At 43.6% G+C, this 25,476-nt stretch overlaps 1 protein-coding gene across 4 annotated transcripts in view; it reads left to right on the top strand.

Annotated features, from left to right (window-relative positions):
• Positions 1-25,180, top strand: part of Il1rl2 (interleukin 1 receptor like 2) — a 49,174-nt gene extending 23,994 nt beyond the window's left edge. For all 4 annotated transcript variants that reach the window (XM_076557361.1, XM_076557363.1, XM_076557362.1 and 1 more), the window contains 6 exons: positions 176-247; positions 6,776-6,905; positions 7,677-7,813; positions 13,944-14,087; positions 20,764-20,925; positions 23,340-25,180. In XM_076557361.1, coding sequence (XP_076413476.1) covers positions 176-247; positions 6,776-6,905; positions 7,677-7,813; positions 13,944-14,087; positions 20,764-20,925; positions 23,340-23,758 — 1,064 coding nt within the window. In that variant the 3' untranslated portion in view covers positions 23,759-25,180. The remainder of the gene's footprint in view (positions 1-175; positions 248-6,775; positions 6,906-7,676; positions 7,814-13,943; positions 14,088-20,763; positions 20,926-23,339) is intronic.
• Positions 25,181-25,476: the final 296 nt, after the last annotated feature.

Genomic DNA, 25,476 nt, shown 5'->3' with positions numbered 1-25,476 from the left:
AGTTATCCTGAGTGTCATACTCTTGAGTTTAGGCTTTTTTTTTTTTTTTTCTTGACCAGTGCTTGAGAAGATCTTCTCTCACTGTGCTTCATGCCATTACATTGGGTTTCTGGGAAGTGTATCATTTTCTTTGTAGTTCTAATGAGTGGTTCTTGTGGGTGTGATTTCTTATCAGAGGAAGTTGTGTCCGGAGGAAGGATTCCTAATATCACATATCCAAAAAACAACTCCATTGAAGTTCAACTCGGTAAGTAAAACTCTCGGAGCCCTCCGGGTTACCATAGGTAGAGCTCACCGGACCCACTTATTTCAATGGGTACATTAAATGTTCAAGGTGTAGAGAATCCAAGTATATGTTTAATTTCCAACTCTGGGTGGGCCTGGGTTCAACAGGAGGTGTATCAAAGTGAAAAGCGAGAGCTTGGGATACTATGGTATTGACATTCTGGCACTGAGAATTGTAGTACTGTGAGTCTCAGTGACTTCTGTGAATTTGTTTATCCAAAGGCAATGAGAGCATAAACACAATTACTGAAATGTGAAACTACTGCTCCTAGATAGTCTGGATCAGGAATTCTGGGTTATTTATTCATTATTATTATTTATTTATTATATTATTTATTTGTTATTTATTCTGGAAAATCCATTCAAGGAGTAAGGGAATTGACTACTCAATGTCTCAGACTAGGGGCTCAGATTTTTTTTTTTTGTGTGTGTGTGTGTAGAGATGTCACCAATAAAATAAACAGAGAGAACACTTTCTAGGAAAGAAAAGAGCAATTAAATCAAGTCTTCATTAAAAGGAAGCTCCTCAGATACAGTCAATATCACGGTCCAGTTAGGATTTTGTCAATCCAATAGTATACTTTTAAAAAGAGACACATGTAAAAGTGCATGATCTAAAAGATTAAAAATAATTGCCCTAGCAGGGTATCATTTGCAAAAATTATCATAAAAATCAGGTTGGGTGTTTTAATAATAATTTTTCAAGACCTCAAATCTTAAATAACAAATTGAGTAATTTTATTCTAATTAAAACTTCAAAACCTTTAAAAATACATTTTTTTGGGCTGTTGATACTGGTGATTGAGTCTAGGGCTTCATACACACTGGACGAGTAATCTACTGCTGGGTTATATTCTCAGGTCTTTTTATTTCTTTATGGAGACAGGGTCTCACTAACTTGAACTCACTCTCTATTCCAGGCAGGCCTTGAATTTCTAATTTTTCCTGCTTAGGCTTCAGTTACTTCTCCAGCAGGACTAGAAAAATACCATTTTTATGTCACCATGCATCAAATACATAAGGCTAAAAGTCTTGGAAATACAAGAATAATACAATAAGGCAGAACAATTGTTTCCATGTAATGGGAAATTTAATATACTGAATATTTGACAGATTTATTAGATAAGTAAGATCCCAAAAGATTAAAGCAATGTACTTAACATCACTATCTGTGGGAGATGCTGCCTCAGGAGAGGAGACTATATAGACTCTAGTCACAGTGTTGTGTCTGGGAACCTGCAACTAAAATCAAACCAATTAAAATCCTACTCATTAGATCAGTGAGATAATGCATTTTTTACTTAGCTTGTGTCTTAGGGTTACTATTGCTGTGATGAAACACCATGACCAAAACAACTTGGGAAGGAAAGGGTTTATTTGGCTTGTTTCCATATCATTGTTCATCATTGAAGGAAGTCAAGGCAGGAACTCAAACAGGGCAGGAACCAGGAGGCAAGAGCTAATCCAGAGGCTATGGAGGAGTGCTGCTTACTGGCTTGCTCCCCATGGCTTACTCAGCCTGCTTTCTTATAGAACCCATGACCCCCAGCCCAGGGATGGCACCACTCACAATGGGCTGGGCTCTCCCCCATCATCACTAATTAACAAAATGCCTTATAGCTAGATCTTATGGAGGCATTTTCTCAATTAACTTTCCCTCCTTTTAGATAACCATAGCTGTGTCAACTTGACATAAAATCAGCTGGCACAGCATGATTTAGTAATTCCACAAAGCAAACATATGCAAGCATCATACTATACCATATAAAAATATGTTATTCCTGTTGTTCAAGTAGAACATTAAAATTTAAAAGGAAGAAAAATTAAATGGCCACATGCTTATTTCTAATTATTAGCATCCTTAGTTAGAAATTAAGTCAGAAAGTAGTGACAGTGAGATACCTCCAATTAAGTGTCATGGCACGTGGCCAGTCCTGTTCTCAAAAGACAGTTAATTGCAATTATAATTAAGTGTAGAAATAATCAAGGCACAGAAATAGCCACTTCTGCCTCTTTTTAAACAGCGTCTGTGGTGGTTTGGATGAAAATGGCCCCATACGCTCATAGGGAGTGGCATTAGTTGAAAGGATTCGGATTTATGGCCTTGTTGGAGGAGGTGTGATCTTGTTAGAGGAAGTGTGTCATTGGGGGATGGGCTTTGAGGTTTCAGAAGCTCAAGTCAGGCACAGTGTCACTCTGTCTTCCTGCCGCCTGCCTATCTGGACGTAGAACTCTCAGCTCCTTCTCCAGCGCCATGTCTGCCTGCATGCCGCCATGCTCCCCACCATGACGATAATGGACTACACCTCTGAAACTGTAAGCCAGCCCTAATGAAACGGTTTCCTTTACAAGAGTTGCCGTGGTCATGGTGTCTCTTCCCAGCAGTAGAACACTGATGAAGATAGCATCTAAGCAACAAAGATGGAAGCAGAGATGATGCATTTACTGTGCTACTTCTGCTAATAATAGATAGCAAGTAGAAGGAAGTCCTAGAGCTTGTTCAGGAGGAAGGCCTGTGGCTATGGGGAGAAAGACTTAAACTTCCAGAGAATCATAGCCCCGAATAGTAGACTTAGAAATGTGAACGTCTGCAAAACAGACAGTGTTAAAGAGACACAAATCTGCTTGAAAGGCCCAAGCCCGATTGTTTTGGGTGCTCCTTTAGGTTTTTGGAGAGGTCTGAACGGTCCTAACAACAGACATTAGTGTACTCTCATTCCTTACCATGGGGCACCCATAGATTTTTACAAACACCTACCTACAAAGACCAGCTAGTTCTATAATTGACCCCCCCCCCCATATTTGTTTTTGGAAGTTGTAGCCAATGTATTTAAACAAGTAAGAAAACTTGGAGGGGCTAGAGCAGTGATTCTTAACCTGTGGGTCAAGACCCCCTTGGGTGGGTCATATATCAGATATCCTGCATATCAGATGTTTACATTACATTACAGTAGCAAAATTACAGTCATGAAGTAGCAATGAAATAAGAAATAATTTTATGGTTGGGGGTCACCACAACATGAGGACTAGTATTAAAGGGTCACAGCATTAGGGAGGTTGAGAACCACTGGGCTAGAGAGATAGCTGAGTAGGTAAAATGCTGAATAAGCATGAAGACCAGAATTTGATCTCCAAAACCCATGTAAAACAACAGGGTACAGAGGCACATGCTCATAGGAAAGGCACAATTATGAACCTCCCTGGGCTTACTGGTCAACCAGGTGAGCTTATTTTGCTAAGTTTCAGGCTAATGATTCTGACTCAAAAACCAAGTTAGACAATTTCTGAGGAATGATACTAGAGGTTCACATCTGACCTTCCCATGCGTACACACATATACATACACATCCCCACATACATGTGAACTTACCTGAATGTATATCTCCTACACACAAACATACATACACATACACACAAATGCACATGAGGGAGGCAGGGGAATTGGAGTTTTTAGGAAGGAGGGTAAACATAATTATGTTGAAGGATCTTTGGATATCTACTTAGCTATTCTAAGAAAATTATCTAAATTGCCACAATCACTTGTACTTTTTCTTTAAACCTATTTTAATACAATAAAGATTTTCAAAGCCAGTTTTACATGTCTGAAACACTAGTATAGTATCTTGACATTAACATGATTTGTTAATGACTCCACCAGTCTGTTTCCTCTGGGATACAAGTACTATAGAAAATTACATGCTGGCGAATATCTGTCCTATTGAGTGCTCTCAGCATCACCCATCTTTGAGGCACCAAGGACACTTTTCCAAGAATATTTGTACAACTATGTTGATATCAAGATAGATGTTAAGGCAAATGCATTATTACAGACCGATAGAGATGTAGTGATCAAATTCCAATTTTGAATCTGTGAATACATAATATGATAACATGACCTTAAAAACTTGTACGTTCAGAGGAACAGTGTTCAGTAGTCACGTACTGAACTCTTTATCAGTATTTCAATGGATTTTAAGAAGTCAGATTAATGTGTTCTCTTCTATAGCGTTTAAACCATTTTTTTTGTTGTACAAGAATCAATAAACTTTAAATTAGGAAGAACTAGATTGGATTACTAATAATTTCAAGGTGTTTTAGGAGGCTAACACATTTATACAGTCTATAACTGGTATGAGGAATGACTACAGAAGAGAAAGACCAGAAATACTCTTACACACCAGTCTTTTGGGTTTTGATAAACGCACTACAGAAAAGTAGATAATTTATAATAATGAGAGAGAGAGAGAGAGAGAGAGAGAGAGAGAGAGAGAGAGAGAGAGAGAGAGAGAGATTGTGTATCCCGGACTGGCCTTGAACTCCTGATCTTCTGGCTTTCATCTCCCCAAGTGCTGGGGTTATAGGTGTGTGCTACCATACCAGGCTGGGAAATTAAAAATGTTAAAATAAATAATACTTGCTTATTAGATGTAATATATAATAAAAAGAAAATTGGCCTCTCCTTCACAGCATATAAAAATAATTCTGGGTGAGTTGTAGACCTGAATATGATAGTCAAAATGCAGGAAAACATCTTCATGATTCTGAAGTAATAAAGGATATTTTTAAAATTGGGACAAATAAAACCTTAGTTGTAAAGGAAAAATGTATAGGTAAGATGCTGTTAAAGATAAATTTCTGTTTATTAAAAGACTATTAAAGGTATAAAAATTTTGGAGCACAAGAAATGCTTGTAATAGGTGAACATAGACTCCACATTTATAAGGAAAATAGGACCTGGGAGAGGAGGGAAAATGGACAATGTTCAATCAATACCATGCATGTGACCAATAAAATATAAGGTGGCTGTTTGCTCATGTGTAGTGTAGAGAAATACAAATTAAACTCGGAGCATGGGCATCTATAATAAAATGGTCTGACCATTAGTACTCTTGAGTATATGAAGCAACAAGAAGCTTACTCAGAGCTGGTGTTGGAGCCCATCTAGGTTTCCTGGGGGCTGTACCCAGCAGGACTGCATAAGAGGATGATTGGACCACGGGCCTGAGTACCAGGTGTTTGGAAGGGTCTACACTTAGCTGTATCTAGCAAGGGGGAGGTCTTTTGCCCCTCCCCTTGGCATTGTTATAAAAAGCCCTTTGGAATAAAGTTCTGGGCTGGTGGATAAGGATCTAGGCCCACCCGAGGCTATCTTGCATTTCTCTCTGTTTCTCTCCCCTCTATTTTGATCTAAGTCTCTTATTCCTCATCCCTCAAGAGCCCCTGGGGTAAATAAATGTGGGAGCTGGTCTACCACAAGCTGGTAGGGGTGCAGCTTGAACCAACCCTCTGGGAAACAGTCCACCACATTGTTGTATTGTATACATCCAATACTAATACTAGAGAAGTTATGCGTTCCTATTATGTATATGGATCATATGCATGTATATGTATACACACACACACACACATGAAATGGGTTCATGCATGCCTCAGGAAACATACACATGAGAGTTCCTAAAAGACTTGCCAAGAAAATATCAGAAACACATACAACACAAATGAGTATGTAGTGATTTTAGGAGAAATAAAGAGAGTATATTGCCCTGTATAACACATGCAACAGCCCCAAAAGTAAATGTTAAGCAACAGAAGCCAGAATCTGGTGATAAATATGCAATCAGTGCAATATAAATGAAGGAAAGGGAATGTGGAAAACTCTCGGTTCTGGAACTACACTGTTTTCTCCATGGAGGGAAGATGACGTGGATATTTACTTTCTTTTAGCCCACTGATGTTTAGCTGTACTCCATGGTTTTTTATTGTATGTGTTATACATCACAATAAAATGTAAAATACCGCATAGACTGAAGAACTCCTCTTGAAAGGTGAAGTAGGCCTTTTTAGACTGAAGGGTAAGATACATTGAAAATACAGACTTACTAAATATGATTTGGGATGTTTGGATATAGGATAAGGGAATGAGGAGAATGGGTTCAGGGGCTGCATCTGTTAAAGTAGGGCATCACTGGATTAGAGACTAGGAAATAGAGCTCATGTTTCACGTCTCTCTACAATGCATGTGTCACCTAGAGCAAGCCACTCGATCTGTCTGAACTTAAGTTTTTCATCTGTCACAAGAAGAGTGCCTTCCACTTTTCTTTACTGAATTATTTCAAAGATGCACACAGTCTTGGGGGTGGCAGCTGAGTAGGAAACACTCCGTAGACTATAAAGTACTTTGCTAGCATCAGTAGGGGTAGATGAAGTAGTACTTATGTTTCCTGTTGTGGGAGACTCTCCTCAGAGGTGTCGCTGTTGGGGAGTGTGTGCAGATCTCTCCACAGCCCAGCCTGGGAGGCTTCTCCTCCACCCTGCCTTTTATACAGAAAGAAGATCGGGCACTTTTATGTCAACCTGGGGGGATGTTTCTGGTAATTAAATATTCCAGGCCCCAAAGCAAGGCGTATTTGTTCATTGCATTATTAACCAGGTTGACAGCTCGAGACTCCGTAGCCCTCCCACTCAGTGTTTGTGACTTTGATTGCTTCAGGCTCCACCCTGGTTGTGGACTGCAACATAACGGACACGAAGGAGAACACAAACCTGCGCTGCTGGAGAGTCAACAACACCCTGGTGGATGACTACTACCGTGACTCCAAGCGCATCCGGGAAGGATTTGAGTAGGTGCTGATTTGGGGGCTTCTCTGAAAGCGAGCAAGAGTTACTCCCTCCACCTCAACGTGCTATGACCACTGCTTTTGATGGACAGCGCCACCGGCCCTTTTATTTCTGCGCTTGGCTTTGTCTTTTAATGACCATTATGTGCTGTATGTAGCCAGGCATCTAGCTCTGCCTGCAATGCAATGCAAGATGCTTCAGTTTTCAGCTGAATCAGTGTTAGCGGAACATGAGCTGTACCTTAGAGAAACAGCGTCCATATATGCCAGCCGCCGTTCAAATCCAGCCCATCCCATCCAGTGGCAATTGGAGCTGCTGTCCTTCACTGTGAGTTAGCGCAGAGAGGATCAGTGCAGGATTTCTTGGGGGGAGACTGTGCACAGGCAGTGGTGTTCAAACTCAACTTATGATGCTATGATTTGTGATGTAAATGACATCAGGACTGATGATCGTGGCGGAGCATTGCTGTGTGGACACATTAGGGTAAAATCGGGGGTGGGGGGCGGGGAGAAGATGCCCATTAGCGCTGCAGTTGGGACTGTCGTCAGCAGAGTCACACTTTTTTTTATGACTGTCTAGATGAAAACGAAAATTTACAACTATAGACTTTCTATATATGGAGTCACTCCAGTATCTTAGAGTAAAATATGGCCCAGAGAGTTCTCTAGGAAAAACAAGACAAAACAATCCCCCACATTGTTTCTAGGAAACAAGCTACACCTTATGTTGGGGAAACCTGGCTCACGTGTTAATGGCTGACTCTTTCTTTCCAGAACCAATGTTTCTTTGAAGGATCACATTTCGTACACAGTGAACATCACATTCTTAGAAGTGAAAATGGAGGACTATGGCCTTCCTTTCATATGCCATGCTGGAGTGTCCACAGCCTACATCATGTTGAAGCTCCCAGGTAATGCCCAGCATATCACAGGCTACCCAGAACATTGAAAATGATGGCCAGGGGAGGCTTACTAAAGAGAAGTGGTGTCATACACTCAGCAGGCGGCAACAGGAGGCACTAAATAGAAGACTTAGGGGTACCACTTAGTGGAAGATGGAGCCGCATCTGATAGCTGTCTTGGGATAAAGCTGGGATTCTACCAGGGTAATTTTGGCTGGGCCATCTTCATAGACAGTGAGATTTTATGCAACAAAATTCCAGAAATCAGAGTTTTCCTTTTTTAACCAAATTGCTCAATGTTAATAATCTTTAATTTGTGACTTTCAAGTTTCATTTTATCATAAAATAATTTGTTATACAAATAAAATGTTTATATTTAACTTTTTTACCTTGCAACTTCATGACATTATCTATGAATCTGGTGTCTGAACAGGAGAACTTTCAACTACAAAGGTCTCTTTGTTTTTTCTTGATCATTTTCAATGACAAAAGATCTCTTTCAAATGTTTTCTTTTACCTTTGTTGTCTCTGCACACGAAGAGAATGTGCTGTGATCACATGCAGCCCCTTGTGACCCTCTCTTATCTGTCTCTTGCTCCCGCTGGCTCTCTGATTCTTAACTGGTCTGCCTCCCGCTTCCCTGCCATCTGGCGAATATTGGAGAGAGTAAAGCCAGACAGCAGCATGCAGGGCAAAAGCTGACCTTGAGAATAAGAGGAGTATACAGGAGACCTTGTGAAATGCTGTGTGTGTGTGTATGTGTGTGTGTGTGTGTGTGTGTGTGTGTGTGTGTGTGTGTGTGTGTGTGTGTGTGTGTGTAGCTATAGGCATAGGGAGGGCTTGAATTTATTAGAATATATTGATAATCAGTTAATCACAAGCCGGGTGATGGTGGCACATGCCTTCAATCCCAGCACTCGGGAGGCAGATGCAGGTGGATCTCTGAGTTCCAGGTGAGCTTGGTCTATACAGAGTGAGTTCCGGGACATTCAGGGATACTCAGAGAAACCCTGTCTCTGTGAACAAGCGAACAAAATATCAATTAATCACATGAATCAAGGTAAAGCTTAGTGGACTAGTTTCTCTAGAACTTGGCCAATGTGGCTTTGTTACTATCAAATTCTTATCTTGGGGGATGTCCATCACTTCCCTTAGAGTACCTAGAAGCAGGAGCATGTCTAAGGCAGTATACAGTTCTGACTGTATACATGCTTTCTCCCTCACTTTTGTGTCCCGGGGCTAGGCTCTCTCCGCCCCTAGTTATGTCAACTGTGAGTGGACATGCAGCACCTGCTTCCTTGTCTTGGTTTCTTGGGGACCCTCATGGCTGAGTTGGACGGGAGGAACACTGGGCTCCTCTGTGTCCACCAGCTGCTTGTCCTTCAGTGTATTTTCAAGGAGCGTCAGTTTTGATAACTTTCCTGCCTTTGGATCTTCTGTACCTGCTGTTCTCTCTGGGGGTTCTTGAGGCCCTATAAGTGCCCCTTTTAGTTCTGCATCCTCAGCTCAGGTGACCTTATGTTCTCCATGGCTTCAACCATCACCCTAAGGCAGAGGCAAACACATTCCACGTATCCAAGTGTGCTCTCTCTTCCTCCATGGCAGCCTTGCCTTCCTCCTGTGTACAGATTATCATGGTTAAAAATAATTACAAATATATTTTATCCTTTAGACCTTGTTTTCTTATCTTTGCAAAATCCATCCCCATATTTTCCATGTATTTTAGACCCAAAGTCTGATGTCATCTTGATCCTTTCACTTCCCTGTCTATGGCAATGGCTCACTAACTTGCCTACTCTTGTAGCCTTCCTCGGGCCTGCCTGCTACTTCTGTCCCACCTGTTTGTCCACTCTACTAGCTAGTTAGATGCTGGGGATGCTTTGCACCTAGGACTTAACCATTGACGTTTCTATGCTTAAGTCCTGGCTTTAGCACTGGGCAGCTGCTGACCACCTAGTATCTGAGTTTGCTTGCCTGTGAGTTGAGAATCATGAGAGTACTTTCCATACTATTGCGGGGCGGCGGCGGGGGGGGGGGGTTGAGAACAAATTGAAATTTTCTTTTTTATTGTCAAATATAATATACACAGAAAATGTACATACCACAAAACAGTTATACTGCAAATTAAATACAAGTGAAACTACTATATCTGCTTTAGGGACAACAGATAAACAGTGTGAGATGGAAAGGCCCCTGTGCCCTTCCTGGCCCAAGCATCTCTTTCTTGCTTTGACCTATACACCTCTTACATTTAGGAAAGTCATTTCTTTTCTTTTCTTTTCTTTCTTTTTTTTTTTTTTTTAAGATTTATTTATTTATTATGTATACAGTGAGTGTTCTGTCTGCAGGCCAGAAGAGGGCACCAGATCTCATTGTAGATGGTTGTGAGCCACCATGTGGTTGCTGGGAAGTGAACTCAAGACCTCTGGAAGAACAGCCAGTGTTCTTAACCTCTGAGCCATCTCTCCAGCTCCGGGAAGTCATTTCTTTGCTTTGTGGTATCTGTTGCTCTTCCTAAAAATAGTTTATTTTTGCCTGCTTAGGGTCTTTGTATTAACAGTATCAGATGATTTTATTTCTTCTGTGACATGATTCTTTTCTCGGGTACCTGGGATATGCTGGTTCATTGATAATACAGCAAGCAGCTGTTTTTTTTGTTTGTTTTTTGTTTTTGTTTTTTTTTTTCATCTGAATTCTAGAAACCTATCCCACTCAACAGTCAGGCCACCTTTCATCAATTTCATGGTGAACATGTGGTTATTTGGACTGTTTCCAGATTGGGACAGTTAACAAGTAATGACACTATGGAAGTTCCTGTGCATATGCCCTGGTCCCGATGTGGAAGCATTCCTTATGATATCTTTTTTTTATTAAGAGATTTTCTAGTCATTTTACATACCAACCACAGATTCCCCTGTCCTCCCTCCTCCCACCCCCAGAATCCTCCCCCAACACATCCCCCCTTTCCTGCCTCCTCCAAGGCAAGGTCTCCCATGGGGAGTCAGCAGAGCCCGGTACATTCAGTTGAAGCAGGACCAAGCCCCTCCTCCCTGCACCAAGGCTGCGCAAAGTGTCTCACCATAGGCACTGGGCCCCAAAATTATGATATATTTTTGAGGGTAGAATTGCTAAATGAACCTCTGCTATCAGTTTTACTATATAATGCCACATTATTCCACATGGTGACTATACCAGATCATACTCACTCTCCACAAAGTGTGTGAGAGAATCAGGTGAGATAATTTTGCAAAGCAAACACGGAGACCGACATTCAGTGAGGTCTAAGACATTGGGTTACTGTCATTGGTACTGTTATGGTTTGGGCCATTATTATGTGTTATTTGTATGATTGTATCAGTTTTTCAAATGATGTCCTTGCCTGGAGAACTTTCTCTGGCCTTGTATAAGTTATTTCTCCAAGGATGGCTGAAGTTCCACCATTGCTTGTTTCCCTCTGAGATAGAAGAGATCCTCTTGGCTTGGCATTCTTGGCCTTCATGATCCACCTTTTCCCATTCACTTCTCATCCATATCCTTTGTCTGGCCTGCAGAGCACAGTCAGACCAGAGCAAAGAAGCAAAAAAGTCCTCCTGTTTTGATGAAGGAGCCAATTTTAATAATCCAGTGAGAATACGTTTTCTCAGCCAAGAAACAGAGAAGAACTTGAAGACACTCGAGTAACTTCCAGAAGAAGAAGAGCCTGGCTTAGTTAGGCCAGGGAGTGTGACCCTAGAGAAAAGAGAAAAGCCCACTCTAGGACATACCTTAGGGAATGTGGGACACCTAACATGGTTCCAATTTCAGTCTAACTTAATGTGTAAGTTTGACTGCATTGTTTGGTTACCTAGCCCCACGATGGCCAATACAGATTTTGTTCATCCTGACTATCTGACGACACTATGCTTGGAAGGATTTTGAGGCCAAGTCCAGGCTCAGAGGGGCTAATGTTGTCATCAGCTAACGAGTTAACATCTGTCAGTCATGTGAGAGTAGGAGGAATTATTTGTTCGGTTAGTTTGGACCACTACTTAGGAAACTCTTGCTAAACATCCCTTGGTTTCTCCAAGCGCTCACTCCCCAGCCCACACACAGTGGCTTTTTTGGTCGGTTGTGTATAACTTGTTCTGTTTGCCTTGAGTTCTGAGGAACCTCACCCTCCTAAATCTAAACTCCTTGGTTTATTTGGTGGCAGCTTCTTCATTTGACTTCCTCTTTTTTTTTTTTTTTTTCTGAAGATACTTCCAGATTTCTTACTTGGATCATCTGAGGCAAGATCACTAGAAAGTTGTCATTCTGTGAAAGTCCTTTTTCTTCTTTTCTGTGTTTTATTAATCATCATTTATCCTCCACTCTCATCTAATCAGAAGGCTGCTGATGGCAGTTCCATGAACTCAAATAACAAATCTTTTTTTTTTTTTTTTTAGATTTTATTTTAGTTGTATGTTGTTTTATGTCCCCAGTGCCCATGGGAGTCAGAAGAGGGCATCAGATCTCCTGGAACCGGAGTTACAGGGAGTTATGAGCTGGGAATTGAACCCAGGTCCTTTGAAAGAGCAGCCAGTGCCCTTAACCATTGAGCCATCTTTCCAGCCTAGACAGATCCCTTCCTTAATAAGGAAGTTTTACATTTATTTCTACTTCAGAGTACCTACTCATTAGAGTTTCTTCACGAATAAGACAATTCCAACGCCATCATCTTTGAACACATTTACAGAGCAGAGCATGCCAACACTACTCAGTGCAAGGAATGGTGGACTGGAGAGTTTCAGGCCACACTTTGCTTGCCAAGGATTCTTTGAATCTCATAAGTCCCCAGGGCTTAGTCATGGGACAGCCATGTCACACTTTGCCATTCCAAGAGCTCTGTCATAGACTTTGACTCTCCCAGACTAGATCCTCCCAAAGGGAGATAGGGTGTTACTCACACAACTGTGATAAGAGCTGGCAGAGATGATGGGTGGGAGGGGAGACTCCATCTCATAGTAGGAAGGTGGATGACAAAGTTCTAAAGACGGGCTAGGGCCAGATTGGGCAACAGCCTGGGGAGCCGTCTCGACTGGCTGCACCGGGACTTACTCAGTGGACTGATTTGGGGAGAGGCTGGTACCTAGCGTGTTTTCTGTCATTGTACTTGATTGTGCTGTTATGTCTAAAGACATTTGAAAGTATGCAGGAAGTCTTCAGCCTTGCGATGTTTACTGTGTGTGTGGCCTGGGGAGGATTTGATAAGCTCCTTCATGAAGATTTTATAAACTGAAAGTGCTTCTCCTGGGAGACCCAAACATAGGTGCCTCCTCCTCATCTCCTCCCCTCCCCTGCCCTAGATCCACCAACTCCCTTCTAGGGTGTGTGGACAATCTGAATGAGCTAATAAAGGAAGTGGTTGGTGAGATGGGTTCCTTACTCTCTTCCCTTGTTCCAAGGCACCCCTCCTCTGGCAGCACCCATTTGGGTTGTGGCAAGGTAGGGTGCCGCATGGTTCCTCTTCTTGGTGTTTCGGAGCCGTTCTAGAAGCAACCCCGACTTCCCTTCTGGAGTAACTGATTCTTCCCCCAGCTGTCTGCCCACTTCCCTTCTATTAGAAAGGCTCTGCAGCATGCTCACACAGCAGAGCAGGCAATGGGTACCATGTCAGGAATTCTCAGACAGACACCAGCCCTGACTTCAGGGGCCCTGGGAAGGGCTGCGTGGGGCCTGTGTCACCCCTGGTCTTCTGGAACCGGCACAGCTGGTTTCTGGGCAGAGGGCCAATGGCTTTTTACCATTTTTCCCAGGAGTCCCTCTGAGGGGCTGGAGAAGCAGTGTGGTAGGAATGTAATCCAGAAGCTCCAGGGGAAGCCCTTGGGGGACATTAAAGATATGGCCAGACTGTACCCCAGGAAGGCACCTGGACCCACATGCTCTGAAACAGTCCCCATGCAACTGGAGTCCTGGTGCTCCTGCATCCGCACCTAGGGCTTCCTGGGTTTTCAATGAACTCATTTGATCCCAAACTCCACAATCCAAACTGAACCTATCCAACTCCATTACTCACCAGGAAACTTTGAGACATGGTCAAGCAGTGTCTTCATGCTTCCCACCCGGCATGTGTAGAGGATAAAACTAACCTTCTAACACCGACTTTTCCTTTCATCTGCAGTTCCAGATTTCCGGGCTTACCTCATAGGAGGGCTCGTGGCTTTCCTACTGTTGGTCGTGTCCATCCTGTACATCTACAGCAGTTTTAAGATTGACATTGTGCTTTGGTACAGAAGCACCTTCCACACTGTCCAGGCTCTAGATGGTAAGTGGTAGACAAATTTCTAAACAGTCTTATTAAATAAGAAACACAGAGCCGAATACAGAGACATTTCAGCATAATTAAAAATATCACCACAGTAAGTATGTGTGGTCTTTGGGGGGAAAAAGGCCTCCAAATGGCTGCCCACTCTGTGGAAGCTATTTATTTATTTATTTATTTATTTTTCATTGTTTTTTTTTTTTTTTTTTTTTGAGACAGGGTTTCTTGGTGTAGTTTTGGTGCCTGTCCTGGATCTTGCTCTGTAGACCAGGCTGGCCTCGAACTCACAGAGATCCGCCTGACTCTGCCTCCCGAGTGCTGGGATTAAAGGCGTGCACTGCCGACGCCCGGCCGCGGAAGCTCTTTAAATGCTCTTCTCATGTTGTTACAAGTGAGTCTTTCCCCTGGCTGGAAAATTTAGTGTGCAGAACTTCATGTGCTTCAGAGGAAAGGTCTGTGCCTGGTTATCAACCTCCTTTGCCAAATAAGCTAGAAGGCGGGTAGTGCCCAGCAAACAGCCACTAGGTGGCAGCAGTAGGTGGCTGTGGGCCATCCTGGTTCTTGATGCGCAGGTGTGAGAAAGGGTCCCATTTTTCTGGGCCTGCAAAGTAAGCAGGAACAAAGTCTGTCTGACATGATGTGCATTGCACCCCCAAAGCTCATCAGGATAAACAGTAAGGGGGGATCGCCTCTCTCTAAACCCTGTGCTTGGTACCTGAAGTAATTTACATCTCTGTTGTGAGATTAGAAAGATATTTTCTTCTTTCTTTCAGCTACAGAAGGAGGGTCATAGAGGGAGAGGAAGAAAGGGAGGTAAGGAAGGGAAGGAAGAAAAGAATAAAGGGGAAGGAAAGACCCATTCTCTAGTCTTGCTGAAGGAGTCACCATGCTGAGGTTGAAGAAGGCGAAGTTAAAAACTGTCTTTCCTTGTTCGGCTCTGCGTCCTTAGTGGTGTCTGTGTCTGGCCACCATTTTTTCTCTTCCTTCCTTCCTTCCTTCCTTCCTTCCTTCCTTCCTTCCTTCCTTCCTTCCTTCCTTCCTTCCTTCCTTTCTTCTTTCTTTCTTTCTTTCTTTCTTTCTTTCTTTCTTTCTTTCTTTCTTTCTTTCTTTCTTTCTTTCTCTGTTTCTCCCTTCCTTCCTTTTTTTTTTCTTTCTTTTATTTTTTGACACAGAAATGTCTCCATGTGTTCCAGAGTTGGCATTTCTCTCCATTCTGGTTGTAAGATGATGCAATTAAAATCCATTAGTCTCAGAATGAATGTGATCTTGTAAGAGCTTGAAAAAGAACAAACTAATCTGCTCTGATGCCCCCCATTTGCCTACACAAATGAATAAAAAGGCAAAAGATATCTACACAGCCGTTACGCATGGAGACGAATAAATGCATACCTTTCTAGGCTGGACATTTTTCTTGAACAGGAGCAAGGGAGTAGGGGACTCAGAGTCTAAACACATTCAGAAGTGAAGAATCTACATACAAAAAACCATTATTCTAAGCAGCTGTTCGTGAGTAAAAGCCACCACACAAATTATTGTCTACATGTCTGAAAAAACACAGCTGTTGTAATTCAGATTGTCTTTAACTCAACGTCAGGATTCAAAATTGGTAACCCAGAGGCTGGGATGTAGCCCAGTGGTGATGATAAGATGCGGCCATGGCCATTGCCTGGCCAGCCCAATGCCACTTGAGGTGCTGGAAGCTCTGTAGATCTTCAGGCATGGTTAGGACAGAAGCCCTCTTGACTCTGTCCCCTGTCACTGTCCCTTTGGCTGTCTCTGTGAGGAGAGGGCTCAGTCCCACACCACCTGTTTCTTCTGACCCAGATAGGCGTGGCTTGCCTCCTTTCTGGCTTGACTCAGAGAGCTTGACATTATTTCATGTAGTCTTTCTGGAAGCTCCGGCCCCTCTGGCCTCTTGGTGTTTGTGCCTCTGACTCACTGTAGCTCTCAGGAGTGTGACTACAGCCTTGACTTACGGTGTTACAGATAGCATGGGCGGGGCGAAGCTGCCTGCTAGAGACACTGAGTTTTGACAGAAAGAGACAGAGGGAAAAAAAATGACTCACCCCAGCAGAACAGGGAGAACCCAAGAGATGACACATCAGGATCTCACCCTCCCCGAGATCAGCATAGCCCAGACTCTGCACAGCCGGGGTGTGGTTGGCTTTGGATATTGGAGCTGACAGCCAGCGGGGGGGGGGGGGGGGGGGGGGGGGGGGGGGGGGGGGGGGGGGCTCATGTTTTTCTTTGATGTTATTTTTTAATTTGAAGTCTGTGCTTCAATTTCCCCATATCTCCTTCTATTTAAACCACCCTGTATTAGAACTTTGAATAAGGGCTTTAAAGTGAGCCAAGTGATGAGCCTCCGAGGTTGATCCTAAATCCTGCTTGGATTCTCTTGAGAGGATGTTCTGGAACATATTGTTGAAATTATTCAGGCCACTCCATGTAGTTTTTAAAAGGGAGGTTTACTTTGTGGGGCAACTCACAAATGAAGGGAAGGCTACAGGGTCTGGGAAGACGTAGCTCAGTCCGGTGGTGTTCTCTGGAGAACTCTGTTCGGTCTACCTCTAGCGTCCAGGGTCTGGGAACCCAAGAGAAGGCGGCGCATCTGGATCTCGGGTCTTCAGGGCCCTCCCTTGGCCCCGCCTTGTAGGGTTGGAACTTCCAGACCAAAGCTGGAATGGCTACCCACTACAGGAACATATACAGTATAGTAAATATGGATATAGAGGAGAAATTGTCCTTCTTGGCAAAGTTTACTGCAACCAGGTTAGTCAGGCTTTGCCACGAGTAGGTAAAGATAATTGACCTACGAGTTACAATATGACAGCCACCCACAAACCCAGTAGAAGTCAGAGAGTTCTGCATTTCTATGCGGTCATGGGTGCTTTCAGAACTGGCCTGTTAGGTGTGCTGGTATCTGCAAGACTAGAAAGGTCGGTCAGTGACAGGTCGTTTGAGAACTATGTGTATGCTTGCTTTTACTCCATCCAGATCTACGGGCAGTGTGCACAGGGGATATAGAAGGGTGAGAACCAACCCCGCAGGTGCACAGGAAAATAAAGAGCTGAGAAGTAAACTAAGCAACCTGCAGGGGTTGGAGGTTTAGCTCAGTGGTAGAGCACTTGTCTAGCGAGCACAAGGCCCTGGGTTCAATCCTTAGCTCTGGGGAAAACAAAAAGAATAAGCAACCTGCAGAGCTGAGGGGACCTCTTGGTCTCTGAAGGTGAATTTGCTTTCCTGCCTAACACTGAGTTCAATTGATTCTGGCTTTTCCCACAAGTGTTTCTGTAGTTTGTGAAATAACATAGCTCATTCTGGGGCTCATTTCCAAAGACAGTGCCTGCAGAGAGTCCCCATTTACAGGAGCTAGCGCTCTGTAAGGGATCTGGCCTTCGGTATTCCCAAAGTGAATGTGATCGCGTGTTTTCCATGGCTTTCCTTCTAGGGCTTTCTATGCATGCTGGGGATAGACACAGCAGTCCTCAGGCTACTCCGTAAAGGCCCTTACATAGAGTATCTTTTAAAATTCAAGTTTCATCTATCAACTCCGCTTGATTTTGCCACTGCTCTGAGTTTGTCGGGCATAAAGTTAGCAAAGTCAAATTGAGAGAGAGAGAGACGAGAACTGAAGAAACTTCAGGTGATTTTCCATAACTGTCAACCTGTAAAGATGATCTTGTTTGGGTTTTACAAACAGCAATAGAGGTGTGTACAGGCTGTTTTTAGCTGAAGGAATGGTTAAATAGCCTCAGAAGATAGAAGAGCTTGGCCAGGACATAAATTCATTGCCACCTCCACTTTGAGAGAGGTGGGATTTGGGGACAGCAGCCAGTACAGCGGAGTCTCCTCAGATCAGCCACCAGAAATTTTAGAAATTCTTCAGATCATCCGCTGCTCTCCATCACTGTTTCCTCCTGTGCTATTTTTTTTTCTCCTGCTGTTTCTGTAACTATGGTTGGGAAACAAGTCACCTTGGAACTTCACTGTGCACAAGGCCATCCGTTATGCTTGTGTGTGTTGTGGGCCTTGCAGATGATCACAGTGGGGGGTCTGAGGCCTCACCTGGGGGACTAGTAGTCACCTTTTCCTCAGTGCCTTTCTACAAGGACATCTTTTGTCAGTGTCTCTTGGTGGCGAAGGTGGGCTTCTTTGAAGTATAATGTTGGATTTCCGGAGAGAGGCTGAGGAAGCCTTGTTTTCGATCTAAGGTGTTTGTGTGTGTGTGTGTGTGTGTGTGTGTGTGTGTGTGTGTGTGTGTGTGTGGTCTATCACACACAGCTTTGAAAATCTGCCAATTCTAAAAGAGTAGAGTTACACATCACTTTTTTTGTGGGGAGGTGGCATATTTCTGAAAAAAACATGATCAACCAGAAGTGTTTCTCTCCTTGGAGAATATACCTCTGATGGAGCTGGAAGGTCAAGGCATGAAGAAATCTGCCCTGGGTTTCTGATCAAAGTCTTGTTTGGCTACATAAGGTGGAAATGGACAACTTGGGCTAGAAAATTCTGTATACCTTTGAGAAATCGCGCAGCCCTGTTGATCTCAGCTTCCTTCTCAGAATCGTAGGATTCAAGGGTATCTGTCATTGTTAGCCAGCAGGTGCCTGGTGTCGCTGTCTGATCCTGTCCTTCAAACTTAAGAGACTCAGGGCTGGAGAGATGCTTAGAGATTAACAGCAGTGACTGCTCCTCCAAAAGGTCCTGGTTTGATTCCCTGAACCCACGCTGCAGGAACAATGGTCTATGATTTTCAGTTCCTGGGGTTTGGTGCCCTCTTCTGGCCTCCTTGGGCACTGCATACACGAACACAAGCCAAAAGCCCCGCACATATGAAATAAAATAATAATACTTTTTAAAAGTCGGAGGGCTGTAACAAAAAGGTAGGCGTGGGTTATAAATGGGTCTTTGAAAGTGGTGAAAACCAGTGCATGTGGAGAGCAAGTCCCTAAGTCATACCTTTGCTGCAGATCTTGGTCTGAGGGTTGCTGATGCCGCTAGCCCAGTGGTCCAGCACACTTACCACCCTGGGTTTAGTCTCCAGCATGGAAAGAAAACAAACTTAGAAAAGAAAGGACATGAATTTTGGAGGCCTGCTTTGTTTTGCGTTTTCAAAACACACGAGGCTTTGCGCCACCAGTTAGTCCCCTCTCCATCTGTTCCGAGGACAATGCGCTGGAGACCAAGGAGAACTTGTGTCCCCAGATGCAAAGGAGAACTGGGATTCTGTCAAAAGAGAAAACATCTGGCAAGTGCGGTTCCCTCTGTTTGCTGTTTAAATAAAGCCAGTGGGGGGAGAGTGAGAAACTATGAGAAGAGACGCCAGGGGCTGTGCCGAGGCTGGGGAGTGATAAATGTGGGTACCAACCTGGGAACTGCATTTTCCAAGGAGGATGCTCCCTGCGGTACATGGAGCACCAAGCAGCCCACAGCTCCCAAGGGATGCAAGTCTAAACACGTCTAAATCCTTACATGGGAAGGTTCAATTCCTTCTTAAACAGTCAAGAAATAAGAACCCGTGAGATCTCTGTTTCTCTCTCTATTCTTTTCTTCCACCCTCAAACAAACAAACCAAAAAAAACCACCACAACAACAAAAAACAGCCCCCTAAAACTTGAACTTTGGCAAGTCATATTTAACATTAAATTTTATACAGAAAAAGTTATCTATTTCCCGAAGTTCTATCTGGTGACCTTGAAGATGTCACGGGAGCTTTAGCTGTGTTGGGTTTGATTGTCTCCAAACACAAATCCGTCCTCTGGTGCATGCTTATGATCCCCAAGCTGAATCAGCTTGTGACCTAGACCTTCCCCGCGCCCTTGAATGACAGTGGGCAGGGAGGCAGACACACCTGTGCTGGTTTCTCTCTCACATTTGTGCTGGCTTCTCACTAATCCACACGTAGCTCCTCACCTGTGCCCCCACCCCCCAGCTCTCCTCATGGTTTCACACCCAGGAGCTATTACATAGCCTCTATGAATACTGTCTTTCAAGAACGCCAGTCAATGAGAATTGTTTTCTTTTTTGTGTTCCTTTGGTTGTTGACATCTTAAATGTCACACACCATTTTATTTTGTGTATGCGAGTGGTGTGTATGTTAGATGGTCTGCATTGTTTATGTTTGCCCTGGTGAGCACAGTGATGGGTCTTATAGTTGACCAAGAAATACTTGTCCACAATGAACATATTGACCCCATGTGCTACAGGATTGCATGTGTTGGATTTTTTCAGTGATACATGACAGAATTGGAGTCCACTGAGGCTTGTTCGGTCTATGATGAATTTTCTGGTGTGCTAGATTAAGAGGGACTCAACCCCTTTTGCTTGACGTGGTTAGTCCAGGTCTCCATTGCCCACATCTGCAGTTAATGAGCCCCGGGCTCCGAAGTCTCATTTTCAGCCCAACCACAGGCAGTGGGAGACTTAGGATTCAATTAGGAATGGTAGACATGGCCACACCTGTTTGGTCTAGAGTTTATTCCCCTGTAGTGAGGATGAGACTTGTCTCTCATGGGTCAGCTGTGAGAAGGCAATATGGTAGCATGGTATGCCGGTGGGGCATATGGAGGTTATGGAACCCAGGATGAAGTGTATCACAGCAGTGACCAAGGTTCACTTTACTTACTTGAGGGATCTGATAGAGTCATTTTGTGATCTCGTCTCTTTTCTCTTTCAGATGAGAAACTGTATGATGCCTACGTCTTATACCCCAAGTGCCCAAGAAAAAGTCAGGGCCATGATGTGGAAACATTGGTGTTGAAGATCCTGCCTGAGGTGCTGGAGAAGCAGTGTGGATATAAGTTATTTATATTTGGCAGGGATGAATTCCCTGGTCAAGGTATGTTTTAACTGAGGCATTGGACAACAAATGAAAAAAAAAATAAGAGGGCCATGCCTGTGGTCCCAGCACAGGGGAGGCTGAGCCAGGATAAATGGGAATTCAGGGCCGGTTGGGGCTGTATGTAGAAACAAAACCAAAAAAGGAAATGTCCCCTCTCCCTTCCTCTCCAATCCTCTCCTCTCCCTACCTCTCTTTTATGTTACAAATGTCCCCAGACACATGGGACTTTCAAAAGTCTATCCACAGCGCCTCCTAGTCTCACTACCTCTTATATTCAGAAGTTATTCCATTGCTACATTAGGCTTATTGCTACAACACAGTGTTAGGGAATCCTGGTTTCAGTAATGTGAGTCTCTTCAGCATGGGGATATAGTTAACTCAGTCATGGGAATAAGCAGCAGTCTTGGTCAAAACTGAAAAAGCTGGAAATAGTCCAGTGGTCATTCCCTTTTCTGTCACTGAGAACAACTGTGGTCTAGTTTCCCACTAGTTCAAATATGCAAATACCATGATGTTTATCGTTGATTTTTGTAGCAGACTTTTTCTTTTGGGTCACCAACCAGTTCCAAAATCATGACACAGAGACTTAATATTAGTTATGAATGTTCGGCTTCATCTTATGCTTTGTCTCACTAGCTCTTATAACTTAACCTGTTTCTCTTCATCTATGTTTTGCCGCAGGGCTTTTTATCTTTCTTTCTTTCCTTCTGTATGTCTTACTTTCCTCTTCTCTCCATGTCTGGCTGGCGGCTGCCTGGCTTCTACCCTGGGCAAGTCCTTCTCTTTCTTCCTTGTCTTCTCCTTCTCTTCTCTCTCCTTGTGTTTTTTCTCTCTGCCCTCCAGCCCTGCCTATTCCTATCCTGCCTAGCTATTGGCTATTCATCTTTTTATTAGACCAATCAGGTGCTGTAGGCAGGCAAGGTGAACCGGCAACACATCTTTAGATAATTAAACAAATGTAACCCATCTTTACATTGCTAACAAAGGCAGCAGAAACAAATGTAACACATCTTTACACAGTTAAAGTAATATTCCCCAGCATAAACAATGCAATACATCTTTACCTAGTTAAAATAACACCCATAGCAGATTTTATAAACCACAATTTATAGCATCTCTCCCCCTACATAAGATACTTGTCTGTGGCTATGATAAAAATACCCTGGCAAAGGCGAGTTAGGGGATAAAAGGTTTACAGTCCATCACGGTGAGGAAGGCACGGCAGTGGGAGTGAGAGGCCAGTCTGGCAGTCAAGAAGCCGACTGATCATATTTCATACTTGCATAGGAAACAGAGAGAGAAAAAAATGAGAAGTAGGGCCAGGCTATAAAACCTCCAAGCCCACTCCTAATGACTTCCTCCATTAAGGGTCCACATCCTGAAGTTTCCATTATCATCCCAAAGAGTGCCACCATCTGGGCACCAGTGTTCAAACAGAAGAGCCCAGTGGGGGACATTTCATATTCAAACTATATATACAGCATCTTCTGTCTAAATAAGATGGATAATTTTTTGTTTACATCTGTTTACTAGGTGTGTGGTTTAGGGCAGTTCATAAACACCAGGGTTTGCATGGATGAAATAGGGATGAAAATGTTTTCCTGGCATGTCTGAGAGACTGGCCTGGGTAAATGCCCTCACAGGACTCATCCTTCACAAAACCCTCCCCTTGTCCTCTTTGCTGTCTGTCTTGGTATGTCACACAGTAAAGTAGTTGAATACTGAAATAAGCGCCCCTTTCTTCTCACTAGGAAAAAAATATTTTTTAATATTATTTAAAGAATATGTATTGGCTATCTCTAGATACTGGGCTGTTTATACAGTAGAAACACAAAAATAATCCAACTGAAAAAGAACCTGTCCTTAGAGATGACACTGTCTTCTTACACCTCACAGGAGGCAACCACAGGCCACATAGAATGTGTAAAGTTACTATTTGGTGGGCTCTTCCCTCCCCTCCCCAAGAAGCCATCATGGTGTGCTACGTGGCTTCAAAATTAGTGATATTAACCCTGATCATTTAACTAACTATAAAGAACATGAAGGAAGGTTCCCTGACCTTTAAAAATAGGTTTTAAATATGCTTATTATATAGCATACATGAGGACGTCTGCTACTATAGGAATACAGTCCAACAGGATAGTCTTGGGGAAAGAGACATAACAATAGATAACAGGACATATATAATCACCAAAGGACACAAACAAGAGGTGACTGATGACTCCAGTGGACTGGAACACAAACCCTGCCCAGAACAGTAGTTGATACTGAATGTTAATCCACCTGTCCCTCAATCTTGTCTGCTTGAAAGTCCCTTTCCTTTCCCTGTGCCCATTTCTCCTATTTTCTGGTAGTGTTACAGCCTTGCTGTTTTTATGCTTGGTCTTCTGAATCTTTCTTCTCCATTCCAGCTGTGGCCAACGTCATTGATGAAAACATTAAACTGTGTAGGAGACTGATCGTCCTCGTGGCACCAGAATCATCCGGCTTCGGCTTTTTAAACAACATGTCAGAAGAACAAATCGCTGTCTACAATGCCCTCATCCAGGATGGCATGAAGGTCATTCTGATTGAGCTGGAGAAAATCAAGGACTATAGCATCATGCCCGAGTCCATTCAGTACATCCGACAAAAGCATGGGGCCATCCAATGGGACGGGGACTTGACAGAGCAGTCACAGTGCGCCAAGACCAAGTTCTGGAAGAAAGTAAGATACCGTATGCCAGCCAGAAGGTATCCACCATCTTCCCCAGTCCAGCTGCTGAGGCACACACCCTGCAGCTGCACATCAGGCAAATGGGATGCTGCCACAGAGCTCATAACTCTCTGACAGAGAGTGGTTGGTGTGTGGTGACTCACAGCTACATCCTCTTTGGGTTGTCTACCCCTGCAGCTTGCTCTTTTGTGCTGTGAGTGACTTTGTTCTTGTCCTTGTTGGATTTTTTTGGATGCTTTTAGTCAGACCTGATTCTTTAGCACTCCTGTTTGCTTCACGGCTCTTGGACACCCATATTCTCTCCTGAGCATGGGGTACCTATGACACTGGGTCTCCATGCCAGTGGGATGCAGTGGATGGTCAAAATGACAGATCAGGTGGCAAGGATGCTTGGTCCATGTCGGGGATAGGAGGTTAGGCAGCCTGAGGATACCAAGTGGGCAGCCTTGGGGAAGGCCAGCAAAGACAGTAGCACAGTATCTGTGCTTGTCTAGTATCTACCAGGCTTTGGTCCCCAGGCAGTGTAGATTGCATCTGAATTTCCTCCACACTGCCACTGCAGTTAGATAGCTAACCGTAGCTAGCATGATGCCCCTGAAAGCCACTTCGACGTCACTTGGGCCAATGGACTCCAAGCTTTGAAAGATAATCTGTCAAAATGGAATTAAGAAAGAAAATTTTTACTTTTTAAAGATGCTTTGCCTGCCAGAATTCTGAGGAACATTTGAGAGATACAAATTACAGCTCTGTGGTAATGCAATTCTAACCCCAGCAAATCTATGTGAGCTTTTGGTTAGTGAGTGTGTCCTTTATTATAGGGCAATTTATGACTGCATAGTTTGTCCAGTCTTTTAATGCTAACCAGAGCTGCCAACCACTGTTACTATTTCCCAAGGCCCAACCTGGAAAACATCAGCTCCGATTCAACTCTATCAAGTTATGGTTAACATATGTGTGACTGCTTGGGGAAGCATGAACAAATATCCACTTATCCTAGGTCAGGCACTGGACACAAACCATGAAAACAATTCCATATAAGTCTAGATTAATGAACCAGGGATTTTATTGGGGTTTCTGAAGAAATATGGGTGAGGGATGTGGTGGTATTTTATCTGTGTCCCCCAATAAAGTTTATCTGAGGATCAGAGGAAAAAGCCAGCCACTATAGTAAACATAGAAGTCAGGCAATGGTAGCACACGCCTTTAATCCTATCACTCAAGAGGCAGGGATCCATCTGGATCTCTGTGAGGTCAAGGCCACACTGGGAACAGAGCCAGGTGTGGTGACACACGCCTTAAATTCCGACACTAGTTAACCATAAAGGTCTGGAGGTCTGTACAGACAGACAGGAAGTGACAGACTGGGCTGGAAGAGGAAGTGATATAGCTGGATGGAGAGAAAATGAGTTGACAGAACAGAAAGGCACATAGGAGGGGGCAGACAGGAAGTAGGTCTCTTTGGAAGCTGCGGAGTTGGTGAGGTGAGGTTAGCTGTGGCTTTTCCTAGTCCTCTGATCTCTCAGATTTTAATCTCGATATCTGGCTCCGGGTCTTTTATTTAATAAGACCTTTGAAGAATTGTGTTACAGAGGGGTTAGTTACAAGAGCATGGATCCCTCAAAGACAACTGCATCATGGAAGAGCCCATGTCACCGAGCATGGTGACAGCTGAGTTCCTGTGAAGCATTCGTCACAGCCGCTGCTGGGTTCTCTCCTAGCAGCTGTTTCTGCTTCTACAGCTGTGCAGCAGGGTCTTGAGACTCTTTTCCTCGGATTCCTGAAGACCGAGCAATCTAATCCAGAAGGGAAGTTTCAGAAGTTTGGAGGAGATA

The sequence above is a fragment of the Peromyscus maniculatus genome, chromosome 21, assembly GCF_049852395.1.
Source record: "Peromyscus maniculatus bairdii isolate BWxNUB_F1_BW_parent chromosome 21, HU_Pman_BW_mat_3.1, whole genome shotgun sequence".
NCBI lineage: Eukaryota > Metazoa > Chordata > Mammalia > Rodentia > Cricetidae > Peromyscus > Peromyscus maniculatus.
Note: the sequence above shows the minus strand (reverse complement) of the source record. Positions and strands in the feature narration are given on the sequence as shown.